This window comes from Syngnathus typhle, unplaced genomic scaffold (genome assembly GCF_033458585.1).
Source record: "Syngnathus typhle isolate RoL2023-S1 ecotype Sweden unplaced genomic scaffold, RoL_Styp_1.0 HiC_scaffold_468, whole genome shotgun sequence".
Taxonomy (NCBI): Eukaryota; Metazoa; Chordata; class Actinopteri; order Syngnathiformes; family Syngnathidae; genus Syngnathus; species Syngnathus typhle.
Genome location: NW_026872369.1, coordinates 1 through 21,963, shown reverse-complemented (window position 1 = coordinate 21,963; position 21,963 = coordinate 1). Strand labels below are relative to the sequence as shown.

Sequence of the window (21,963 nt, the reverse complement as noted above, 5' to 3'; positions counted from 1 at the left end):
CTTGTTCCAAATTTGAACACACTAAAGCACCATTCACTCATTTTCCTAATGGAGCTAAGGTCTATTGAGTACTCGCCACTATTCTAACAAGTGAGACATTTTGTTTTATTTGTATTCAGACTGTGAGCTGTTTGTATCCGAGATACTCGAGGACGAGCGGCTGAGTGAAAATGCGTCCGAGACCCGCAAAGTCTTACTGAATAATTTCAGGGTGGTGCACGTGAGGTAAGAGTTGACATCATCCGTGTTTCGATATTTTTTTTCTTTCTTTCTGAAAGGTCCACTCAAGCGTCAGAGTGTAATTTCATGGCCCAATTATCTAATGTTTGTTGCTAATACTGAACAAGAACTCTAATTGGTGCTGTAATTGCCTTAAACACAGTTTGCTGCATTCAGATGAACTCATTGAGTCTAATGGTTTCGTTGCTTATTGCTGTTATCAGTTTTTACGAGAGAACCTTTTTCTTATCATTTCCTTTTAATTTGATTCAATTTGTGGATGCCATAGTGACATAACGTGGTACCAGAGAAACTTGAACGTTTTTTTTTTCCTTTTTCTAGAAACCCTCAGGAATTCCCTTTCCTCCGTAAGTATCATTCCCTGCATGTCTAACACATGACCTTTGTGTGCACACGCCATTTGCAACAACCTGGTGGGGTGGGGTGAATGTTTGTTAGCCTCACTGAGATGAGAAGATCAGACATTGGTATTTGTAGTATTGGTGTATTTATTTTACAGTCGTACTTTTACTTGAGCTCCGCTACTGTGCTTGACTGCAATCATTTCATCCGCCGCTTCATTCAGCCGACTCGAGGGAGGAAGACGGTTCTGACGACAACCGCAGCTCCAGCCTGGGTCGCTCTGCACCGTCGGACGACGCCTCACTGGCTTCTGACAACCAGGACGACGGGCCCATTGAGTGTGAGTGCCCACTGTCTCACTTTCCTTCTGTGTGCGTGTGTTCTGTTGATCGAGCGAGGCAATTAAAAGGAAGAGTTATCGTTGGTTTCCTTGGAGAAAGCTGCCCTGCCGCACTTTTAACACCCTCTCAGATGGCCTCTTCACTCCACAGGAAGCACACATTGTTGTCCTAATTTGAGAAAACAGATCACGCCATACGTCCATGACATCACTGACTCCTCCCTCTAAAGACCCCCCCCAGCCCCTTCTCTCCATCATTGGCCAGTGAGCAGGTGGGCTTTCTGCCGCTTCCTCACAGGGCCGATTGGTGAGCTAGAGCGCCCCCCGGTGACCGTTGGGTGCTGTCGGCAGCCCGCGCGGCCGAGAAGGCTGTGTAGCTGCGGGCTGCTGTCGTGATTGATTGAGCCCCGGCCCCTCTATTCTTTCACAAGCGGGTTTGAAATACAACACTGTACCTGAGGGGCCATGTGTGTCCTGGCCCTCTCTGGCTTTATCAATCTTCCCCTCCATCTTCCAGCCTCCCTCCTCGTCAGAATTTTTGTATTCCCGACTCGCCGCGCCAGCTAATCGCCCTTGACATGCCGCAGGTGGGCATTATTGACTCGGGCGCGTCTGGTGCCCATTTCTTTTATATTTATTTATTTCGGGGAGCACATGTAGACGATTCCGTGCGTGCGGGGGGAAAATGTTTACGGTGGTTTTAGCGCACTGCTCATTAATGCCAGCTGGTTGTCGTCAAATATGGCTACGTGAAGTCTTGCGTCTCTGCGAGGCGGGGAGAGTGGAGCAGATGGCGGGATGATCATAATTATAAATGTTTTTTTTACTTTACAAACTTCCTTTAAAATTGGCAGCGCGGTGGACGAGCGGTTTTGGCATCTGCAGAGGCTTTGGGTTCGAATGTGGACTCTGGCCTTCCTGGTGTGTAGCTTGCACGTTCTCCAGCTTCTTCCCATGTCGTAAAAACATGCACGTTAGGTTACTAAAAGACACAAAGTCTCCAGTTAGGCAAATAATTTCATCGCACTCAATATTGCATTTGCGACATCCGATTATTATTTTTTTTCTCGTATATTTTTGAAGTAACACAAGCAATACATTCATCAGTATTATAATAATCACAATTATATTATATAAAAGTCTTTGGTTTTATGTCACGTTAGGTATATGCTAAAATAAAGGCAAATGAACCAGGCATAAGACAATCTTTTTCAATTAGAGTTGGGAACTTACCAAACAGTTTGACTTGTGTACTGTAAATAATTATATTAAATATAATAAAAGCAAACGTGTACAGTATACACTGAAAAAATTCCAGCCTGCTAGCAAATAGGAAATCCCCCCCCTTTTTTTTTTTTTCTTCAAAATTTCAGTCTCTCTTAGTTCAAAATTGTATTCTATTACATTTCAATTTGAATTTGATTTAATAGTTCATCCCTAGAGCCAAAGTCAGCTGCGATGGGCTCCGGCTCGCTCGTGACCCTAATAAGGACAAGTACAATAGAAAATTGATGGACTTGCTTTAAAATGCCTTTAAATGCTCTCGAAGGATTCACTTTCAAATGTTTTCCGATCTTTGACGTACACATTATAAAACCTTGCTGGAAATGCTTTTTTTTTTTCTTTTTCTTTTTTTCTCGTCAATGTTAAATGTGAGCGATAGCCAATTACGCCTCCAATGTGCAATTTAGCCCAAATCAAACATCATCAGATAGCTGGACTTGAAACGTAAACATTTTAGCGTGGCATTAACAAGCGCAACCTTTGCTTCCCTGAGAGGAGCCTCCGGCGCTGTGTGCTTTTTTTTCTCATGATGGTGTTAGCGTAGTGAATGGCTTGTGTCCTCAGCCAAAGGGCATGCGGAGTTCAAAGTTCAACCTGTGTTCACCGGGCGCACTTTCTTGCAGGGGGGTTTAGAAAAAAAAAAAAACGCTTAATGAAAATCAGTGACATCATACGTCAGGCAGTGCTCATTTAAATTCCCTGGGGATGGATTTGATTGGAGTAGAATTAGTCGTGGTTGTATTCTTGGCTGTGGGTGGAATCCTTCACTCATTTTCTACTCTTTAATCACTATATAGAGATTTTTATGTAGCAGACTATATAATTCACTCATCAGTCGGATGAAAAATAATTTTGAAACACACGCTTATTACGTCATTGCAATTCGAGCTTACTGGGTCAGATAGATTAGCATCTGTAATAAATATTGACCAAATCGATAAATTCTAATAACATTAGGTTGTTTTAAACTGAGTGCATTCCGCAGAATTGATACGAGCAAATGGAGGTGCAACGGGTAATTGACGACTAATCGATTATCCAAAAATCTATTATTTTCAGATTGGATTTATTTTTTATTGATTCACTTTGTTTATTATTGTTAGTTGTATTTATTTGTTATTGAAGCGCGATGATCTTATCGTATTTGCGAGTTCCTCAAGGACAAGGATGCATCAACCCGGGCAATTGCCGGTCTCTCGTTCCGAACCGGAGAGTGAGCGAGTGGCAAGCGGGCGGCTGCGTTTTCTACGCCTCGGTTTGATGAGATGCGGCGGGCCCTTGTCTTCGTCGGAGCGGCTGACACCAGATTTGTAATGGCTGACGGGAACAGATGGAGGCTCCATTGTTTGGTCGGCTGTCTGCATGCTAATGTGAACTGAGTTTCACCCGTTGACCGCACCGCTGACCCCTCAGCTCGCCTGCGTCCTCGCCGCGGCCTCGTCTGACGCAGACCGTGCCCTCCACCTCGCGCTCGGCTATTTGGGACTCATGCACCGTGCACCATTTTTCACCCGCACACATACACACACGTGCAAGCCCCTCCTTTTTGCATGCATCACATTCCTGCACATCTAAATACATAAAAACAGAGGCACAATGTTTTGTCCTATGAAACAAGACACACACAAGCACGCATAGACACACACAAACACAAATAGGAACTAGACTGATGAGCCTGGTCAGTTTAAAAAACAAACAAAATGTACAATATTTAATTTTTGATGAAATAATGATTTATAAATGTGCAATTTATTCATTTTCAATTGTAATATTTTGAAATAGAAATTTCATTTTACCATTTTCTTATATTTCCAATCAACACTTACTAGACTGGAGGAGATAATCTAATAACATGACAATTCTAGCTCATCAATGAAATTAAAAATTGAAAATAAAAAGAATGACTTTACGATTCCATTTTAATTGATATGCAATTAATCAGGGGTCACCAACCAATTAACCCTCATGAGTAGCCTGTGGGCCTGTTCTAAAAATAATCCTTTGACGTCTTGGGTGTTGCTAAACTGTACCTTGTAATTGTCTTTTACTCTTACCCGACTTGCCTCAGCAATTCGGCAATAGTGTGTTAAGAGCTCTAACGTCATATATTTGGCGAGCGGGTAAGGGCAGGTGTGTTTGACGCCTCTTTAAGCAACGCCAAGCTTTCCTCCAGCAATTACAGTATTGGCAGAGGAGTTGAGCGGCAATATAACCAGCGCGAAGCGATGTTTCACGGCTTGCTCATTTGAATACGAGCGGCCAATCTGCAGTAACAACATTATTGCACCGAGCTGGCGAATGGAATATTAAATCTAAAGGGTGTCAGTTTGGAACGGCGTTACGAGGGCCGGTGCGCTCGAAAGCGAAATGTTCTCCATCAGCAAGCTTCTCCATGCCAACTGGTCACGGTGAACTTTGTGTGAGATTGTCTGATAGTTTTTTTGCTCTCAATTGTGCACAGGGCCCATTTTTATAAAAATTGCTTGTCTAGTCACAAAAAAGAAAAGATTATTTGTCGCGTGTTATTTAAGAGCTTCCCAGCGTTAGCGAAACCTCAAGTGTATAACAAAAATCCTAAATTAGCTAATTGGCTCGCATCCGATAGCTGTTCAATGAGGCGTCTCTTTCTCTGTCTTTATATCCAAGCAACCTTTTCAACTTTTGAACTTCACTCAACCCCTGTGAGGTGCCTACGTCCGGCGTCGGCTTCCGCTGTGAGTTTGCGACTCGATGGCAGCTCTGGCCACGTTTGGCGGCAGCTCGTTTACGACCGAGGCAACAACTATGCTAATGACCTCCACGCCGGCTCGTTCCCCTCCGCGCCGCGTTCGGGCGAGCGGCCATTACGAGGCGGCGACAAGCGCTTTGCATCGCTGCGACTGTTCGCCATCAGGGTTCAAAAGTTCACCGCGTTCCCCCGAGGGCTACTGTGCTGCTGTTGCTGCAGATGCTGATAGTCTTCTCTTCACACACCCCCCCTCTTTCTCTCTCTCTCTCTCTCTCTCTCTCTCCTTCTCTGTTTACACTATTAATCTTGCGCTCTCTCTCTCGCTCGCTCGCTCTCTCCCTATCTCACACACACTCATTCACACTGGCTGGCAAGACGAGAGCGGCTTGAAGGGGGGATTTGGACGTATTTAACCAAAGGGCATTCATCACTCTCATCTCATGGTAACCCCCCCACTCCCCTGCCATCACCCCCAACCCCAACTCACAACCGCTGTGCAGCGGTTGCATCCTCCCCGTTTGTCTCACGCAGCCTCGGTCCTCGTTTGCTTTTGTTTTATTGTCGCGCTCGTTCTAATTACAAGCGGCGCTCGCCTCCGGAGCGGCGCTCTCCAAGCGCTTGCGGTGGGGGGTGCAGGGGGGGGGGAGTAAAAAAAAAAAAGGCAGAGGGAAATTGTGCTGCAGTCCATCTGTAAGGCGGCGCGCGGGCAGAATGCAAAGTGGGAAGTCCTAATCTCCCCCAGAGCTGTCAATGTCACAGACAAATAGCAAAACTATCAGATGCGGCGGGTTCACGCAGAGGTTAGCGTTCCCAGGTACCCTCCCGCGCGCTCTCTCCTCCTTTCTCTGCCGCCTTGCTAATGAGAATTTGATTTTGCCCTCCACTGGAATCCATTTCTGGAGATGAATGGAGTTGCGATGCCAAGCCCAGGTGGCCTCACTGATTTCTTAGGGAAATAAATGAAGATGGGAGATTTGCGCCGGCCCGCTCGCGCGCACACTTTGCCGACTCCCTAAGCCTCTGGGATCCTCGTGTTTAATTGTTGCTCTAATGAGCACTTTAGGCTCATTAACATGCCCTTGTGGACTTATTGGAGGATGTTGACGATGCATCCCTCTCGACGCCGCCGGCCAGAGTCGGCGCCGCGTGTCCGAGCCAAGTGGGCCAGCGGAGTCGTGCCTTTGTTTTCTTTACTCTCGCGTTTCGAGTTAAAGGACGGTGTTTAGATGAATTCTTTTGGCATAGGAGAATGTCTTGTTTGTTAGCACTTTATTTAAAGGAGCCATGTGGTTCTTTTTTCACCTCGAAACGTTTTGAAGAGAAAGTGAAACCTATTTGAACTGGAATAACAAACCCAATTGAATGTATTTCAATTTTCAGAATTGTTTTCAAGTGTATTTTTTTATAATTGTAATACTTAGTGATTCTCACATTAAACGGTGTGAACTATCCAAGTAACAATCAAGCGTAATTACAATTAGTGTTTGGGATAAATTTCTGATCCATTAACATGGAGACATTTTTTCTTAGGAATTGATTTTTATTATGTATCTAGTTTCTTCAGTGGCAATTACATTAACTTTAAGCGTTTGTGTGTGTTTATGTAGATGTATTAAGATCTTTTACATCTTTAATTCAATTTTGTAAATATTTTCTTTTTTTTTAGGGCATTATGCTTTAAAATGACAAAAAATGGAATTTCAAATACATTTACATTTTTAATACCATGTTTGAATTTGACATGTCAAAACTAATCATAAGTCACAAACAACACATTAATGGTAAAATTAATGAAAACAATTTGTTCAGTTATTATTAAACTATTTTTATTTATGAATAGGAACTGTCTGGAAAATTCACACCATATAAATTCTGATAACACATTTATATCCTTCTAATTTTAGCAACTTTTTCATTTTAGTTTAAAGATAGTAAACATAAAACATGAGTGAGGAAATTATTGGAATTACACAAATTACAATAATTAATTTCTATCTCCTTAAAAAAATGAATACTGACTTTTTTTTAACCCAAGTGAATTTTTTTCACCAGATGTTAGTACTTTAAAAAACTATATTGCCATATATCTGTTATTGGAAATTGTTTAAAAAAATGACAGTCCTATTACTGAAGAACAGCAATAAGATAATATGTACTGAGTATTAGTGCCATTTCAGTGGCAATAAAATCAAATACAAATCGCAATAACTGTACATTTAAACGTGTTGGTTTTTTCCAATGTGTTTTAGCCTCCAGGCTGGTTTTGACGGCCCCGTGTCCCGTTTTTATCGCCCACCCGACGCCTCTCTTGTGGGCTGCGGACGCCTCCGTTGTTAGTATTTATATTCTTTTTTTTTTTCCACCTCGGCCGTCCAAGCGGCTGAAAAGCGTCCCCTGCGATTAGAGGATCATTGTATCTGCACTTAAGCATTTGAATGGTGGTAGTAAATCTACAAAAGGGAAATTTAGGGTCACCGTCGACGCCGCTTATAGCTGCCCAGGGGGAAGCCCGTGTCACGTAGTAAATTTAGCCCCTTAGTGTGCTTCGCGTCGGCCGTGTGCGGGTTAGAAGTGTCATCTTCTTTTATCCCATTGTCGAGATGAAATAATTCTTTTCAAAATTTCTGAAAGTACAGAGTTAGAGCAAAAATGATTAGTTTCTTCTGAATTTGCTCACATAACTGTTCAGTAATGATTTTACTATTTAATTTGCTTTCTGTGTGGCCACAATTGTTTGTTTTTTTGCGCACGTTATATCAAATTTATATTCCTTGTGTGCATATCTGTATTGTGGCCCATGTCAAGTCCCCATATTAAAGTGTTACTATGACGATTGGGGGAAAAAAAATCCTGAAAACTTTCTGTGATCAAAACTGGAACCAGGAAAAATTGCCCAATCACTTCTCCTTTGTATCAGGGCCTTGGAAGGCTTTTTACCTGCAGAGATTTGTGACTTAATCTTATTGACGCGCCTGATCAAAAAGCCCATCCTAAATTGCCGGTGCCATTAAAGCTGATTAGATGACGACGCAGGCATCTCCCAGGCCCGCCGTAATGCGTCGCATGTTTTGTGTGCATTAGGAGCTTCTAAACACGCTCTCTTGTATCGACGACTTGGGCCCTAATCAAATCAGGCCGAGGGGAGGAGGGAAGGGGAGGACGCGGTGCCCTTAACCTTAGTGCCTGTCGGTCTGCGCGCGCTCGCTGCAGGGACGCGCCGCAAAGGCCTCCCTTCCGTAATGAGGAAAAATGCGTCAATTTGGCCTGGGCCTGTGCGCAGATTGAGCACCGGGCGGGTGAAGGTCCACCCAGTGAATCCTTTTTCCTAATCAAGGACGCCATCGGAAAGGCTCTGCGGTCGCTCGCTCGCTCCCTGGAATCAGCAGCATTCCTCCCTGCAGCCCCCCTCAGGGCCGAGCCGCCCCTCTCTGCCTTCTGTTTCACCTCATCAGCAGGGTTCACGTGGGGGTCACCCCCCCCCCCCCCCCCCTCAACACTGCATTCAATACAATACCTCTCGCATCCAAGGACTAAGCACAGGAGAGAGGAAACATATGACAACTTGACGCCTACCTGCGCTTTGTGACCTCCTGGGGATCATCTAATGAGTAAAAAGAATGACATGGAACAAAAAAATTACCGTAACGTGTATCATATTAAATATTACACGTCAACATAGAGAACACTGACAGCATTTAACGTCAATATTTGTATTCTGCGGTACGGCGAAATGGCCTTTTCCAAAGCACGACCACCTGCCGTATGTACCGCTCCACTCCCGCCGCAGCAGCCTCCCCATATTCTTCTGCATCAACTCATCTGGATCTCTGCTGCTCCGGCGCGTCGTGGTGGGCATCAACGCAACATTATGACCACCGTTAGTTCTAATGCGGCGTATTAGCTGCGCCGCCCGAGCATTTCCTTCCATTCCTGATTGACTTTGAGCTCGACCGGAGTGGATTTTAATGAGAGTAGTCATTAAGCTTCTCTGCCGCTGCCCCAGTCATCTGTCATCCATCAGCCTTCAGTCTTCTGAGCTGCTAACGTCACGCTGGGACGGTGTGAATAACCAAATGAGAGAGGTGCCAAACAGCTGGCCGCCCCATCCGACTCTCCTCAATGTGAAAATGTCTCACTATCCATCCATAGTGACCACAATTATGCTACTCAAATCATCTTTCACCATTGAAATGAATGGAAATACTATTAATCCGTTCCATTCTCACTAATTTCTACAAATCCAAACTCGCTGTTCATTTTTGATGTTTTGAGGCCTTTTGCTGCTACTCCGCATCACCTCCATTTAGCGAACACGCCGCATCCGTTCTCGTGTCTCTGCGGCTAATTGCGCTCCGCTAAATAGTTTATGCGGGAAAGATCGATACGTCGCCATCAAATTAATGTCAATAGCCGAGCTGTGGATGGTGCTAATTAAAACTCAAAAGGGGATGAAAATGAAGTCGTGCTATTGGCCTGAATAATTGATCGAGCAATTTATGATTTGTATGAAAGAGTGCAGCCGTCTGCGCGCCGATTTTGATGAGGCCTTAATAACATGCATTAGACTGCAGGGGTGGACAAAATCTGGCCCGCGGGCCATGTGGGATTCATTTTGTTCTTTAATCAGGCCCAATTTGTTTTTCTCGCATTCCTTAGGCTAACTGATTAATGCTCCTGTTGCGTAGTGCTGTGGATGCTGCTCCCTTGTGGAATCATGTAGAACAATCCCATTTTCGGGAGGCGGCGGGAGGTCAGGTGACTTAAGAGTGTACTTTGCGCCCAAATGTGTGATGTTTATTGACTCAAGCACGTTGCACCTACTTCGCCATTAGCCGGGCTCGACCTCTTGAGACGAATGAAGCGCGAGCTAGCAGACGGATGAGGGGATTATAAGGCGGGCTGCCGGCGGATAGATGAGGTGGGGAAGCGTAATGGCCGCCGTTTGTTATGATGGACTGAATCGGGTTCTTTGACAAAGCCGCCCCTTCTCCCACCACTATATTTATAGTGTCGGCGGTGAGTCCATCCACAAAGGCGGGAGGACGATTCGTTAACGCCTGTGCGACGCGCTCATCCGTCAGAATCGTACAACGCAGGAGACGTTACGGAAACTCCGATGAGCGTCCGGAAAGTTCCAACTGCACTAGGGATCGAATGCTCCCACCTCTAACACTGTATTACCCCCTCGGCTTGATTGTGGAGGAAGCTGAACTTTGTTTTTGACACGCGGAAACGACACATCACAAACCTGACCCCTGGGGCCCACCTTGGGTCAGTTTCACCATTTTTTTTCTTTCCTCCAGCTGAAAAAAGACACCAATGTACACATTTTCGCTCCCGGCCCTTCGATGCTAATGTAAACAAGTACTTATTAGCGACTTTGTCAAGTAGTCACAGATGTAAACATCGAAGATGTGACTTTGCAAACGAATCGAGCCGAGTCGGTGCGGCGTGAGCAGATGAATGGCTGCAGAGCTCAGCACCACTGTAAATGTATCGATCCCACTTTCCCCAAAGCCTTGCGGCCATGTATTTGATCCATAGTGCGGAGGGCTACATCGCCATGATGACTCGCCTCGGGAATAAAGCCCATCCTGGAAAGAACCGCTGCTGAATGAAAAGCTACAAGCCATGATGAATGGGCTCAAAATAATCATCAAACTTTGACACATATGCCGCCGACATCAAATGGCTGAGGCAAAAAGTCAAATTCCTTTTTTTTTATGTTTTCAGATTCTGAGGACATCCCCCTCACAGCAGCTCAAGACCTCGGCACGATCCTGAAGCAGGGCTACTTGGAAAAGAAACGCCGAGGTATAAATTAAGGAGGTCAGGGCCAGTGGACAAAGCATTGCTACCGCTTAAAACTCAACTTGATCGTATTTATGAGATTTGACTTGACCTAGACTCCCTCCGGTGGCCATTACCCTAAGAGGACTTTTGCCTTCCTCTGCAGATCACAGCTTCTTTGGTTCCGAGTGGAAGAAGAGATGGTGCGTCCTCAACAATTCCATCTTCTTTTACTTTGGCAGCGACAAAGGTTGGCTAGCAAAGGCACAAGCAGTGGGTGAGCTAAATTGGTTCATGTCTCTCATTCGCCGCATCTTCCCCTGCAGATAAACAACAGAAAGGCTCGTTTTACATCAACGACTACAGCGTTCGGCTCGTCAACAACCTGAGGAAAGACTCCAAAAGAAACGCCTGCTTTGAACTGTTTTCTCCTGGACGGAGAACTTACCAGGTTGGCAACACATGACAATTAAGTGCAAAAGTAGGGGCTTGGCGCCACTGAAATATGCTTGACCTATATTTTGGATAAAGTACCGTTTCCTCACCAGTTCACGGCCAGCAGTCCTCAGGAGGCTCGAGAGTGGGTCAACTGCATCAGCTTTGTTTTGCAAGGTAAGCGCTTTCGGGAACACACCCGAGGGATGGGCGGGATCAATTTGTTTAATTTTGGTACAAAAAAAAAAATTATGTTGAGACCAATCATCTGTAGTCTCAACTCTCAAACTAAGGCACATAACTTGCATGTCATTCTCCATCTCATACATTATGTCGACCCCCCCCTCGTTCCCCTCCTACTGAATTCCAGCTTACAGGAAATTGATTTGTAGCTGTTCTGGTTATTCTCCCGTGACATTGATTTCTGCTCGGACCTGATACCTCGTGTTGCAGCGGCCCCCGTCGCCCACAATGAGGCCGCTCGTTCATCTGGAGCCAGCGAAGGGCCGCCGTGCCCTCCCCGTCTACGCTAAAATAGGCTCGGGCTGGGGCCGCACCACTTGCGGGAATTAACGGAACACTCAGCAGTTTGTCTTCCTTTTTTTTTTTTGACGACAAAAAGCAGCCCGATGATGGATGGGCCTCCTCAATTCAAAAAGCTGCACTACATCTTCAGCTGTATTTCTTTCTTTCTTAAGAATAGCAGATCAGACCAAATATTTCTATATGGCGGATCATAAACAATATATCAGACAGTAGATTTAATTTAATGAACATTTGAGAGACCTTTTGGAAGCGCTCGTCATCTTTGTGTGCATTGACGAAATAATCCGAGCCAGATGGAGCCCGAAATCTAAACACAAGCTCTTTTTGTGAACATTCTTCTATCATCAGATCTCAACTCCAGCACTATTCCATTCGATGAGGACGAGGATTATGAAGAGCCCGATGAGGAGGAGGCCACTTATGACGACATTGAAGGGACAAATGGGCCGACCCCCACCTGGCCAGCGGCCCCTGTCACAAACCGGGCGTCTCACAGTAGCGCTGGAAGGCGAGAGGAAGATGACGATGACGACGACAGTGACATTTACGAGGTTCTGCCAGGTATGCAGTCTCAACTCAGATTTTTGCACACCTGCCTGGACATAATTATCGAGGAGGAAAAAAAAATCACAATCAGATTACGACCCATCACTAGAGCCATATTTGCAACGTCCACAAAGTAGAGTTTGGGTTAAAACTGCCCAGCAACAGCAATTTGGTGGGAGTAGTCAAAGTCGGTCTGGGCGCTTAAAATAGTTGGAGCTCTTTATGTCAAGTCTGGGATAAATTTGGGTGATTTGATGGAAAACGTCCCTGCAAGTCCTCTCTGAGGGCACACGCGGCCTCGTGTCCGGCAGAAAAAGGACAAAAGGCGCGATCGGATTTTCTCAGGGCCATCGTCCATCACCGCTTCTATTAAATAAGATACATCAAGATTCAGTTTCACTCAGTGAGTACATTACCTTTGCCAAAATCTGCGCTGAGAGGCTGATCAGTCTTGTGTGTGTCACGCCGCCGTTCAAAGCCATCTGGGAGGAGGTACAGGGCCCGACCACAGATGGCGGATCGGATGACGGCCTCTTTCCTTCACATTCTCACCCCGTCACTTATCAATCAGCGCGCGGCGCACTTTGCTCTCTCGCGGCCCGCACGCGCTCATTACGTTCTCTTTAATTCGTATTTATGGTTGTTTTCATGCGGCCCGATCGCAAAGACTAATGGAAGCGGCACGCCTTTGTAACTCAAGAGTTTACTTTTGCAGGATTGTCCTCAATTGTTGGCTTCGCCTTTGCACGTTTTCTGGAGCGCTTTTCAGGGGGGAGCAATAAACCAGGACCATGTCAGAATCATAGTACGAGCCATAACCATATTTGTAGTAACTGCATGTAAACGTATTGAACCATATCAAACCCAAGCATAATTTCTGTGGTTGGAACAATATTTTTAGTCCCATTTGAACTACTCCCTAAAGAAGCCTGCAATATTAGAACCGTGTTTTTAAGATTCATTCAATTTAGTGTTCTGTTTGGAGCAGAAGTTGCTGACTCAGGACAAACAAACCGCAAAAAAAAAGAAATCAAGCAGAACATTTGGACCGACAAATGTGTCAATCATTGTAGTGCGTGTGTGTGTGCTTGCGTTTGTGTGTGCGCGCCCTTCTCTTCCTGGAAGCTTGGGTGCAGCTTGCTGGCAGCCGTATAGTGTTGCCTGGCGCTGGCGTGGCTGTCATGGCGCAAGTGTCGACGATGGATGTGCGGGACCGACGACGGTATCACTGTGTCCCAGCTCGGTGCGCCACGCCCCCCCCCCCCCGGCCCCCTCGGCCTATGAAGGCGCGGCAACATCCTCTTTCTTATATTGATCATCACGTAGGAGGGTAATCTGCGGCGAGAATAACGAATCATCCTCCGCCGCATTCACGTGAATCTCACTTGGACCCCAGATCCATTTGATGTAGTCTTTTATCGTCTTCTTCAATGGATGCGCATCAGCAAATCTTAGCATTGAGCTGCGTCACTTTACGCGTCTTTTTAATGCCCGTGTGAAATGCTGCCCGTCAATATAAAGTGTCAATAGCAAAAGTGTTGTACAATTGATTCGAAAGAGGAGATGAAACCAAAACACTGACTGCCATAATAAAAATGGTCTTCATTTACTTAGATGAGGACTTTCCAGATCCACCAGCTGACTGCTTGGAGTCAACCAATAAAGCAGGTGGGAATATCACATATTTGATTCATTCATTGATTATTAAAATAAAAAATAAAAAAATACAGATTTCCCCTCTTTGTCCTCAGCAGAATTGGATTTTGCCAGCTACTACCAGGCTGTGTGGGACTGCCAGGGTGACGCGCCAGACGAGCTGTCCTTCCACAGAGGAGACCTCATTTGGATCCTCAGCAAGGTTGTGTTTTATTACACATTTAGCATAACAGCATTTAGCTCATCAACAATCACGATTCCATAGCAGCAAGGTTATTATCATTCACAAAATTGAACAAAATAACTTAAAGATTGAAAAATAAAAAGCCATAAATGGTTTTTTGAGGTTAAAACTAATGGAAAAAAAAAAAAAAGCTAATGAAAAGTCACATTTTGAATTGCAACCAAACTAGTGGCCAACAGTTGATCACGCGTCAAAACCGGGCACACAATGCCGTGTGGCTCGGCATGCTGCGGCTATTAGCGGCGGCATTCGCTGTCAGTGAGCAGCCAGATTCTCCGTTAGAAAGCTATGAAATTCGCCGTTAGAGAGGAGCGGAATACCTTATTACGGTAGTAACATTCCCCACAGAGCATGTGCGCCTCAGACAACTTAGCGGGGGCATCATTCTCCTCACAGGCACGATGGCCAAGTGCCACGGCGGCGCTGGGTAATGGCGCTGTTGTTCATTACGGCGACGCCATCTCGGGCCTTAATTGAGTCTGCCGGCAGCTTCTTTCTGTCTTCCTTCCCGTTATCGCATCTCCCTGCAGCACCCCCTTCTGGTAATCAAAGCCTTACTTCTGCTGCTTTTAAAATTGAAATGTTGTATTGTGAATTGTAGCTTGTATGTTTGACAGAAAATTGACAATTAAAACACACACACAGTGAATACGCAAACTACGATACAAACTTAAAAATAACAGAGATTTATTTTAGGGGTTAAAGTCTTGATGTCGTTTAAAATAAATGTTAGAGAAGTCTCCTTTTGAAAGTCGGAGAATAGCATCGGTGCGTAGCTGAGCAAAAGTCTCTCGAGTCGGCATTTAATCAACATTTAAAGACACTTCAGGATGTTTGCGGCTGACACGCAGGCACGTGAAAATAAGTTGGCAGCTCCTCCTGGCACCGCCAGATGGATGAAATGTCTTTTGACATTTGCCGGCGCTACTGATAGGCTGAAAATGTCAAAAGGGGCTGCCTCGCATTTGTCTCTCTCAACGTGCCGAATAATGACAATGCATTTCATTTTGGCCATGACTCTCGAGCGATAGGAAAATAAAATGCCGTTTTGAACACACATAATATTGTAAGAAAACCCGATGACTTGACTTCCCCTCTAAGGACGTAAAAAGCATCCGCGAACGGCCGGTGTAACTCAAGTCAAAGTTCACTTCCGCGCGTGTTTTGGAAGATGCGGTCGTAAATTGCACGCGGACAATCTCCTGTCGACTCCTAAGTGTCTGCTTTGATGACCCACGTTCGTATAACACCCCGGCTGAATAGCACCGCGCCGATTATAGCCCGGAATCGCCTATTTACTTTAACGAGCCCTCTGGGAGGACTTCCCCGCGTCTTGTGCGAGCCGTCGACTTTTACGGCAGGAATCCGAAGAACCTTGACCTCTTGCGGTGAAATACGGGCCTTGGGCTGGGACTCGAGTCTGTCGCCTATATAACTGGGAGCCACACACATGAAATGAGTGTAATAAAAGCTCATAAATTGTGTGCCGGGCGGGGGGGCCGCTTGTCCGCGCTGTTATGTCAACACGGCGCATAATTACAAGGTAATAAGAACACGCGCTAAGTGCTAAATCAATGGCGCTAACAACGTGTTGCGTCGAAGACCGAGTGTCGGCATTGGGGAATGGACACGCGGTGTCATGTGGCTGTGAACTGAGCGGAACGTGCCCGTTGCACACAAGACCCTCGTCCATCATTATTGATCTCTCACTTACTGTAAAGTGCGTACATTTTTACTGTATGTGTGTGCGCATATCAATGACAAAGTAAATAAATTAGGAAGATCACAACTCATGCGAATCCCATTAGATGGGGAGAATTCATCTTTCGGGCGCCACGACGCTCCCCATGCATGCGACTCGAAAGTGGGGGGGGGGGGAGGAACTTAAAATGTAGCCGCAGTGTAGCAATAGCATGCATGCAAAATATAAGGCCCAGCATTTTGACTAAATGTTTTCACCAGATGCAGAATCGTCATTATCTTTTGCCGATTTATTCTTGTAGGTCGATGACATTCGTCTCACAAAGAAATTGCAGATTTTTGCCGACTCGTCGCATCTATATTGTGACCAGTTTTTTTTTTTTCCACCTCCCTCACGTCAAGTGTGGGTTTCCATAGCCCGCTGCTCCAGCGCCGATTGATTATTGATTTACACGCGGTTCCGCTATTGCTTGAATTTGTAACACTGGCTAAAGGGCTGTTGTTTCACATGTGCCCCTCGCTACAACATCAGCTTGTCCCCGCATTCTGCCCCTCTAATTTATGTGCCCGGCGACGTGGACTCCACAGGTCAGCTGTCACATTCCAGTATTCCCACGGGCGCTCATGGAGAACGGCGGGATGGACTGGGAGGAGATTTATGGCGCAAACCCGCCTCTTGTGCCTCTCCCGTTTTTTTGCTGCCATGTCTCCCCTCTTCCTCAGAGCGGCGGCCAATCGGAGCCCGCCTGGGGCAAGGGGAGCCGACCAATGGCGGGCGAGACCCAAAGTGTACAGCCGCTTGTCAAAAGAAACTAAAGAGCGTGGACGGCAGCGACACCTCGTGGCGCCTTCCAACAAAATATTCAAATGGGAATAATGAAGTGAGGAAAAGATGGCGGAAAGGATAAAAAGGTGACTTAAAAAGACGGCCATAGGCACCTAAACAAAGATTTGTATTGTCTTTCAAACACAATTCGAAACCTTAATTACAAACCCAGGCCACAAATACTATTTCGAAACCCTACTTTGAAAGGCTGTTGCTACCTTGAAACCTTAATTTGATTTGTCAAGATTTTGGAACAGTGTATCTCCTTTTTTTTTTTTAGTACACACATTACATTTTTAAATTATAAATGTTTTTAATTTCCATCACGTCATTAAAAGACGCGACGACGTAAAACATTTAAGTTACACAACATTTCCAAATGATAAATTGATTATTAGAATTTTTTTTAATCAAATCAGTAATCGACTACTCTCAATTAATTGATGTATTGCACCTCTAATATTTTCAACTTAGTGCGTGCCTGCGTATCTTTTAAGTGATTCCCCAAAAAATCAAACCCGGGTTCGTAAAAAGTCAAAAGTGGGAGACAAAAGGGATGCTGAGGACTCCCTTTCTTCTTTTGTGTGAACTCTGTCACACCCCTCTGCTCTGTCACACAGCCATTTAAGAACCCCTGCTGCTATTGTGGCCATAGACACCAAGCAAGACATCCTATTTACCACCCCGAGTAGCAGGGGGTGAGTCTGGGGTCCGGGGTCACGCAGGAGGCAACGGTCACCATCCGGTCAACTACAGTACGTCATTATTCAGCCCGGCCGATAGCCCGATCCATTCCGCTTAATTATTATGAACGCAAAGGTTGGGGGGCGTAAACAGCCGTCATCATTACAGACGCTCGGTGGCATACACAAATGCTCTTTAAATGGCCATTAGCTTAAGCAGCCGCACATCGTCCCAAAGCACACTTTTCTTTTCATCTCATCTCGTCGTGCAGAGATCTTTGCCGAGCCTCTCCTTCGTCTTTCCGAAACGATTCACGGCACTAATTAAAAGCCCTCTCGGAACAAAGACGGACGCTAAGTGGCCTTTTGGATGTGCGGAGGTGCACAAGTGGCATTCATATTTCCAAAATGCTTCTTCATCTCTTTTGATACACGCTGATCATCTACTATACAGAGACATTTATTAATTTTAAATTAAAAAAAAGAAAGGTTTCGATTGCAGGTTTTTAATCATGTTGGATTTTATGTAGCAAAAGTAATTGAGTGACAACTGGTAATAAAAAAACTGGTACAACCATCCCTAGTTTTAGGTAAGCATTTTTATTAAAACACACATAATAAAACATTAGTAAATATGTTCTCCCCTAAATTGCAACTTTTCCATCAATCAAAGAGACCGCTTTATCTTCGTTGCGGAACACAAGTCGGTTGGCGTCCGTATTGTACCTGATTGCAAGTTACAGACGATCGGGCCTCCTCCATGTTTCTTTGTTAGCGTGATGGAGGAAGTGCCGTCTATCTTAGCGCAGGCGAGGAGGAAGAGGAGGTAGGCGGAAGGGGCGGGGCCGGGGGAGCGTTAGGCGGCGGGTTCAGCGGCGGGGCAATGAGAGACTTCCTGCGCTCCATCACTCCCAAGGCCTGCCTCAAGTCAGCTGGTGGCCAGCAAGCACCTCTCATGTACCATTATTAGCGCCAAAATTGCTCAAGATGGATAGCGCTAAATATCATGGATGGATACTAGAGATAGATATTGTTCAATCATTTACATACAGTAAATAAAATACATATTGCAAACTGTAAACTTTAACTTGACATCTGTAATAGTGACGTATTAATAGACAAATAGGGAAAGGCAGCAAATACGAGAAAGGTGGCGGCGGTGAGTGATGTGCCTATCAGGACGCCGCCATTATCCTGCCGCCCCCCCCCCTTCCTCGAATGGTAAATAAAGGACGGCGGCGGGCACACTGCTGCTGTTGCCATGGCAACTCCCTCCTCGCGGCAAGACCATTCCCTCGATAGCGGAGGAAGAAGTCACCGGGAGGTCAACTAGTTGACGCGCCGCCACTGCCGCAGCACGGCGCTGTTGGTGCCGCTGAATTCCCACATAAGCCACTTGACCCCTGAAAAATGACAAATAAAATAGATATGATGAGCATGTAGGTTCCTCCAAAAATTGCATTTTACATTTGGCTTCTCCAGTTGAAGTTTTTATTGTAATTTTATTACAGAGGAAATCCAGTCCAAAATATGATTTCAAATAATATGTGTGCCCCAATTAATATTGCGTTCATGGAATATAAATTAAGCAGAAAAAGATCATCACAGGGGGGCGGCCATTTTGCCACTTTGCATCGACAGAAAATGACATCACAGTGCCTCGGGGCTTAGCTTGCCAATGTCACATGAGCAAATTCGGAAAACAGGTAGGCCGTGACGGTCGTTACCTGAACCCTTTTGCATTTTAACGTCATTTTCACTCGACAGCAGGGGGTGGCGTAAATGTCAAAATGGCGGCCCCCTGAGATGGATAGTAACGGGTGGATTTTTACAATGTTAAGCGAGTTGCTCAATCACCGGCCCCCTCTCTCAGCCTTTGCTCTGCCCCCAACTCGGCCCTCCCGCCATTTCCCCCTTAAAAAAGGACATCACACAGAAGGAGGAGCGCGTAGTTTTTGTCATTTGGATAATTCACTCAGGGATGTGGCCATTACAGCAGGTGTACTCTGGATGAACCCGGCGCGAGCGTTTGGAAGATGGACTCTGCACGCCTGACAGACTCCCGCCGCCATTGGCTCCGCCACGCCGCCTCATACCGCGATGCTCGTATTAAAATGGCGCCACCGATAATCCAAAAGACCTTTCCGGCGGAGAATTTGAGAGTGTTTTGCACAGATGGATGCTGCAGATAAATACAATTCTCTTGTCGCTGCGAGAAGTCTGCGATGACCCCCCCCCAAGCCCCTTTGCCCCAAACGGAATTTGAACAACGCTAGCAACTGTAGTTTTGCTGAAAGTTCGTCCGCTGGCGAGAAACGTACAACGTAAAAATTGGTTGTTCAACAACAAAAAAAAGCACAAAAACAAATCACGTTGGTTCACATTGCTCACATACGATTATTTCCTCTTCTACTTCCCAAACAGCTTCGACACCAACGGCAGTAATGAAACAAAGTTCAATTAACATCTGTTTGTCCACCTGCTGGCGGCTAAATTGTTTCATTTAAAGTTAATTTTCTTCATATTGCGCCGCACAAATATATTGTTTAACCGCTCAAGGCAATGGTAGTTTAATACAGCAAATAACAGGCCAATGCGTTTTGATGTGCAATTACACATAAATCGGATCAAATGTTAAAAAAAAAAATTCTCATTTAACACTTGGTGAGTTGTTTGACATTTTGTAAATTTCCAAAAATATACAGACGTTTTTGCTTTTTTGGTTGATTACAGTTTAATTATGACTAACACAAAAATGATAGTTTACTTGTAGGATAAACTGTTTTTATATTAAACAATGTGTGCAATAAATGTACATGTACATTTAACATTTTAAAATGTTGTCTAATATTGATAAATAATTGATTGTAATCATGATATGATGTCTTGTAAATTTTTTGTAATCTTCACATCATGAAATAATTGGTTAGCTAACCATAATTGTATAACTAATTAATGTCATAAAATGTTATATTGTATTTCTAATTTTATTCTTGGTATATTTTAGATATTTCAATAATCATGTAATTATTTATCTTAATTTGGAATTGTTTTGAAATCCCCAATCTTTACGGTGGCATATGTGTTATGTTTCATTGCGTCCAGGAGTACAACATCCACGGCTGGTGGGTCGGCGAACTGAACGGCAAAGTGGGTATCGTCCCCAAGGACTTCCTGCACGAGGCCTATATCCTGTGAGCTGCAGCAGGTACGGAGCAACCCACAATCCAAAACAAAGTGACTTTAATTCTAAAAACAGACACCACAAAGATCTTCTCCCACCCCTATTCTCTAAATAAAATGGCATTATTTAGAAAGATCACTAAATAATGTAGATAGTCACTAAAATGCATTGCAGCCAAATATTTAGTCTGGTGGAGATGTTAGTTGCAGGTTTCAATGTTGGCCACAAGGCGGCAGGGTTTCTCGAAGTGATTGCAGAGTCAATGGAGACGCATTCAAACAGCAAAAAGTGTTTATTTGTGTTGATCACATTGACAGCGGACTTAATAAAATAAAAATAAAACTGTGCATTGGGAAATAAAATATCAGAGAATCTCCCTGATTAACATTTCAGCAAAATATTTAAGACTAATTGAAATCCATTTTTTGATGCATGAGAGATTAGAACTGTCCCTTTTTAAACATGACAAAAATTATATTTGAGTGGCTGCAATAAAATTGACTACATGTGGAAGTTAAACTGCACAGCTTAGGTGTGAATTTTGGGTTCCCTGTACTTGCATTGATTTTCTCTGGCTTTCTCCCACATAACAAAATCATGCACATTAGATTAAGTGACAAGTATAAATTGCCCTTCAGTGTGAATGTAAAAGCTTATTTGTCCAAATATGATGAGCTAACAGACCAGTCAATTTTTTGTAAGGGCCAAAAATGAATGAATTGCTTAATTTGGTGCACAGCTAAAAGCTTCCAGAGAACTTTAGCGCCCTCTGCGGTCCCAAGCGAGACATGACATTCAGAAATGAGGGGCATGGCATAGATGTATTTCTAAACCGTATAATTTTTCAAAAATATTTATTAGTATTAGGCTTATAAGCAAGAACTGAGGAAACTTGCCATCAAGCATTTATACATTTTTAGGTTTTAAAAAAAAAATCTTCAGTCTTCCAACTGGGAGTGTTTTCCGTGAGCTACGTCTGGAGCGGAGCTGCACCCCAGCACACTAAAGTCGTTCTCAGGAAAACTAACATCCAAAGAGTTACTCAGCTCCTGGTCATCGCGACCATTCACTTGGAGGTCCACGACGGTCCCGTCGGACACCTGCGGCCATCGATCGTCATCTTCAGGAGAGATCTTGGGAAAGGCGTTTGGTAACAAATGCTCGTGGTTAACCTCGTCCTCTTCATCGGTGACTTGTACGATGCTCTCGTTGGACGACGAGAGCTCCTCGCTAACCGCTTCCTGTCTGGATCCGACCGCCTCAGGCGGAAGCTCCTCCTCCACATCGGAATTGCTAACCAGGACCCCCAACCGAGCTTCCTCCTCAATGCCAGGAGAGTGGACCTCCAGGAGGGTTTCAATGCAACTACTCCCTGGCTCGCAGCTACTCCCCGGCTCAGCGTCTTTAGTCAGCGTCAG

The 21,963-nt window shown here is 44.9% G+C and overlaps 1 protein-coding gene across 1 annotated transcript; it reads left to right on the top strand.

Moving 5' to 3' along the window:
- Positions 1 to 95: 95 nt before the first annotated feature.
- Positions 96 to 21,402, top strand: LOC133149773 (src kinase-associated phosphoprotein 1-like; the record flags this gene model as incomplete). Its single annotated transcript, XM_061271933.1, has 11 exons — positions 96 to 225; positions 562 to 587; positions 806 to 922; positions 10,668 to 10,748; positions 10,891 to 10,974; positions 11,051 to 11,175; positions 11,273 to 11,336; positions 12,054 to 12,266; positions 13,866 to 13,919; positions 14,003 to 14,109; positions 20,467 to 21,402. Coding segments are annotated over 11 exons (1,094 nt in total), but the record flags the coding sequence as incomplete, so codon positions are not given.
- Positions 21,403 to 21,963: the final 561 nt, after the last annotated feature.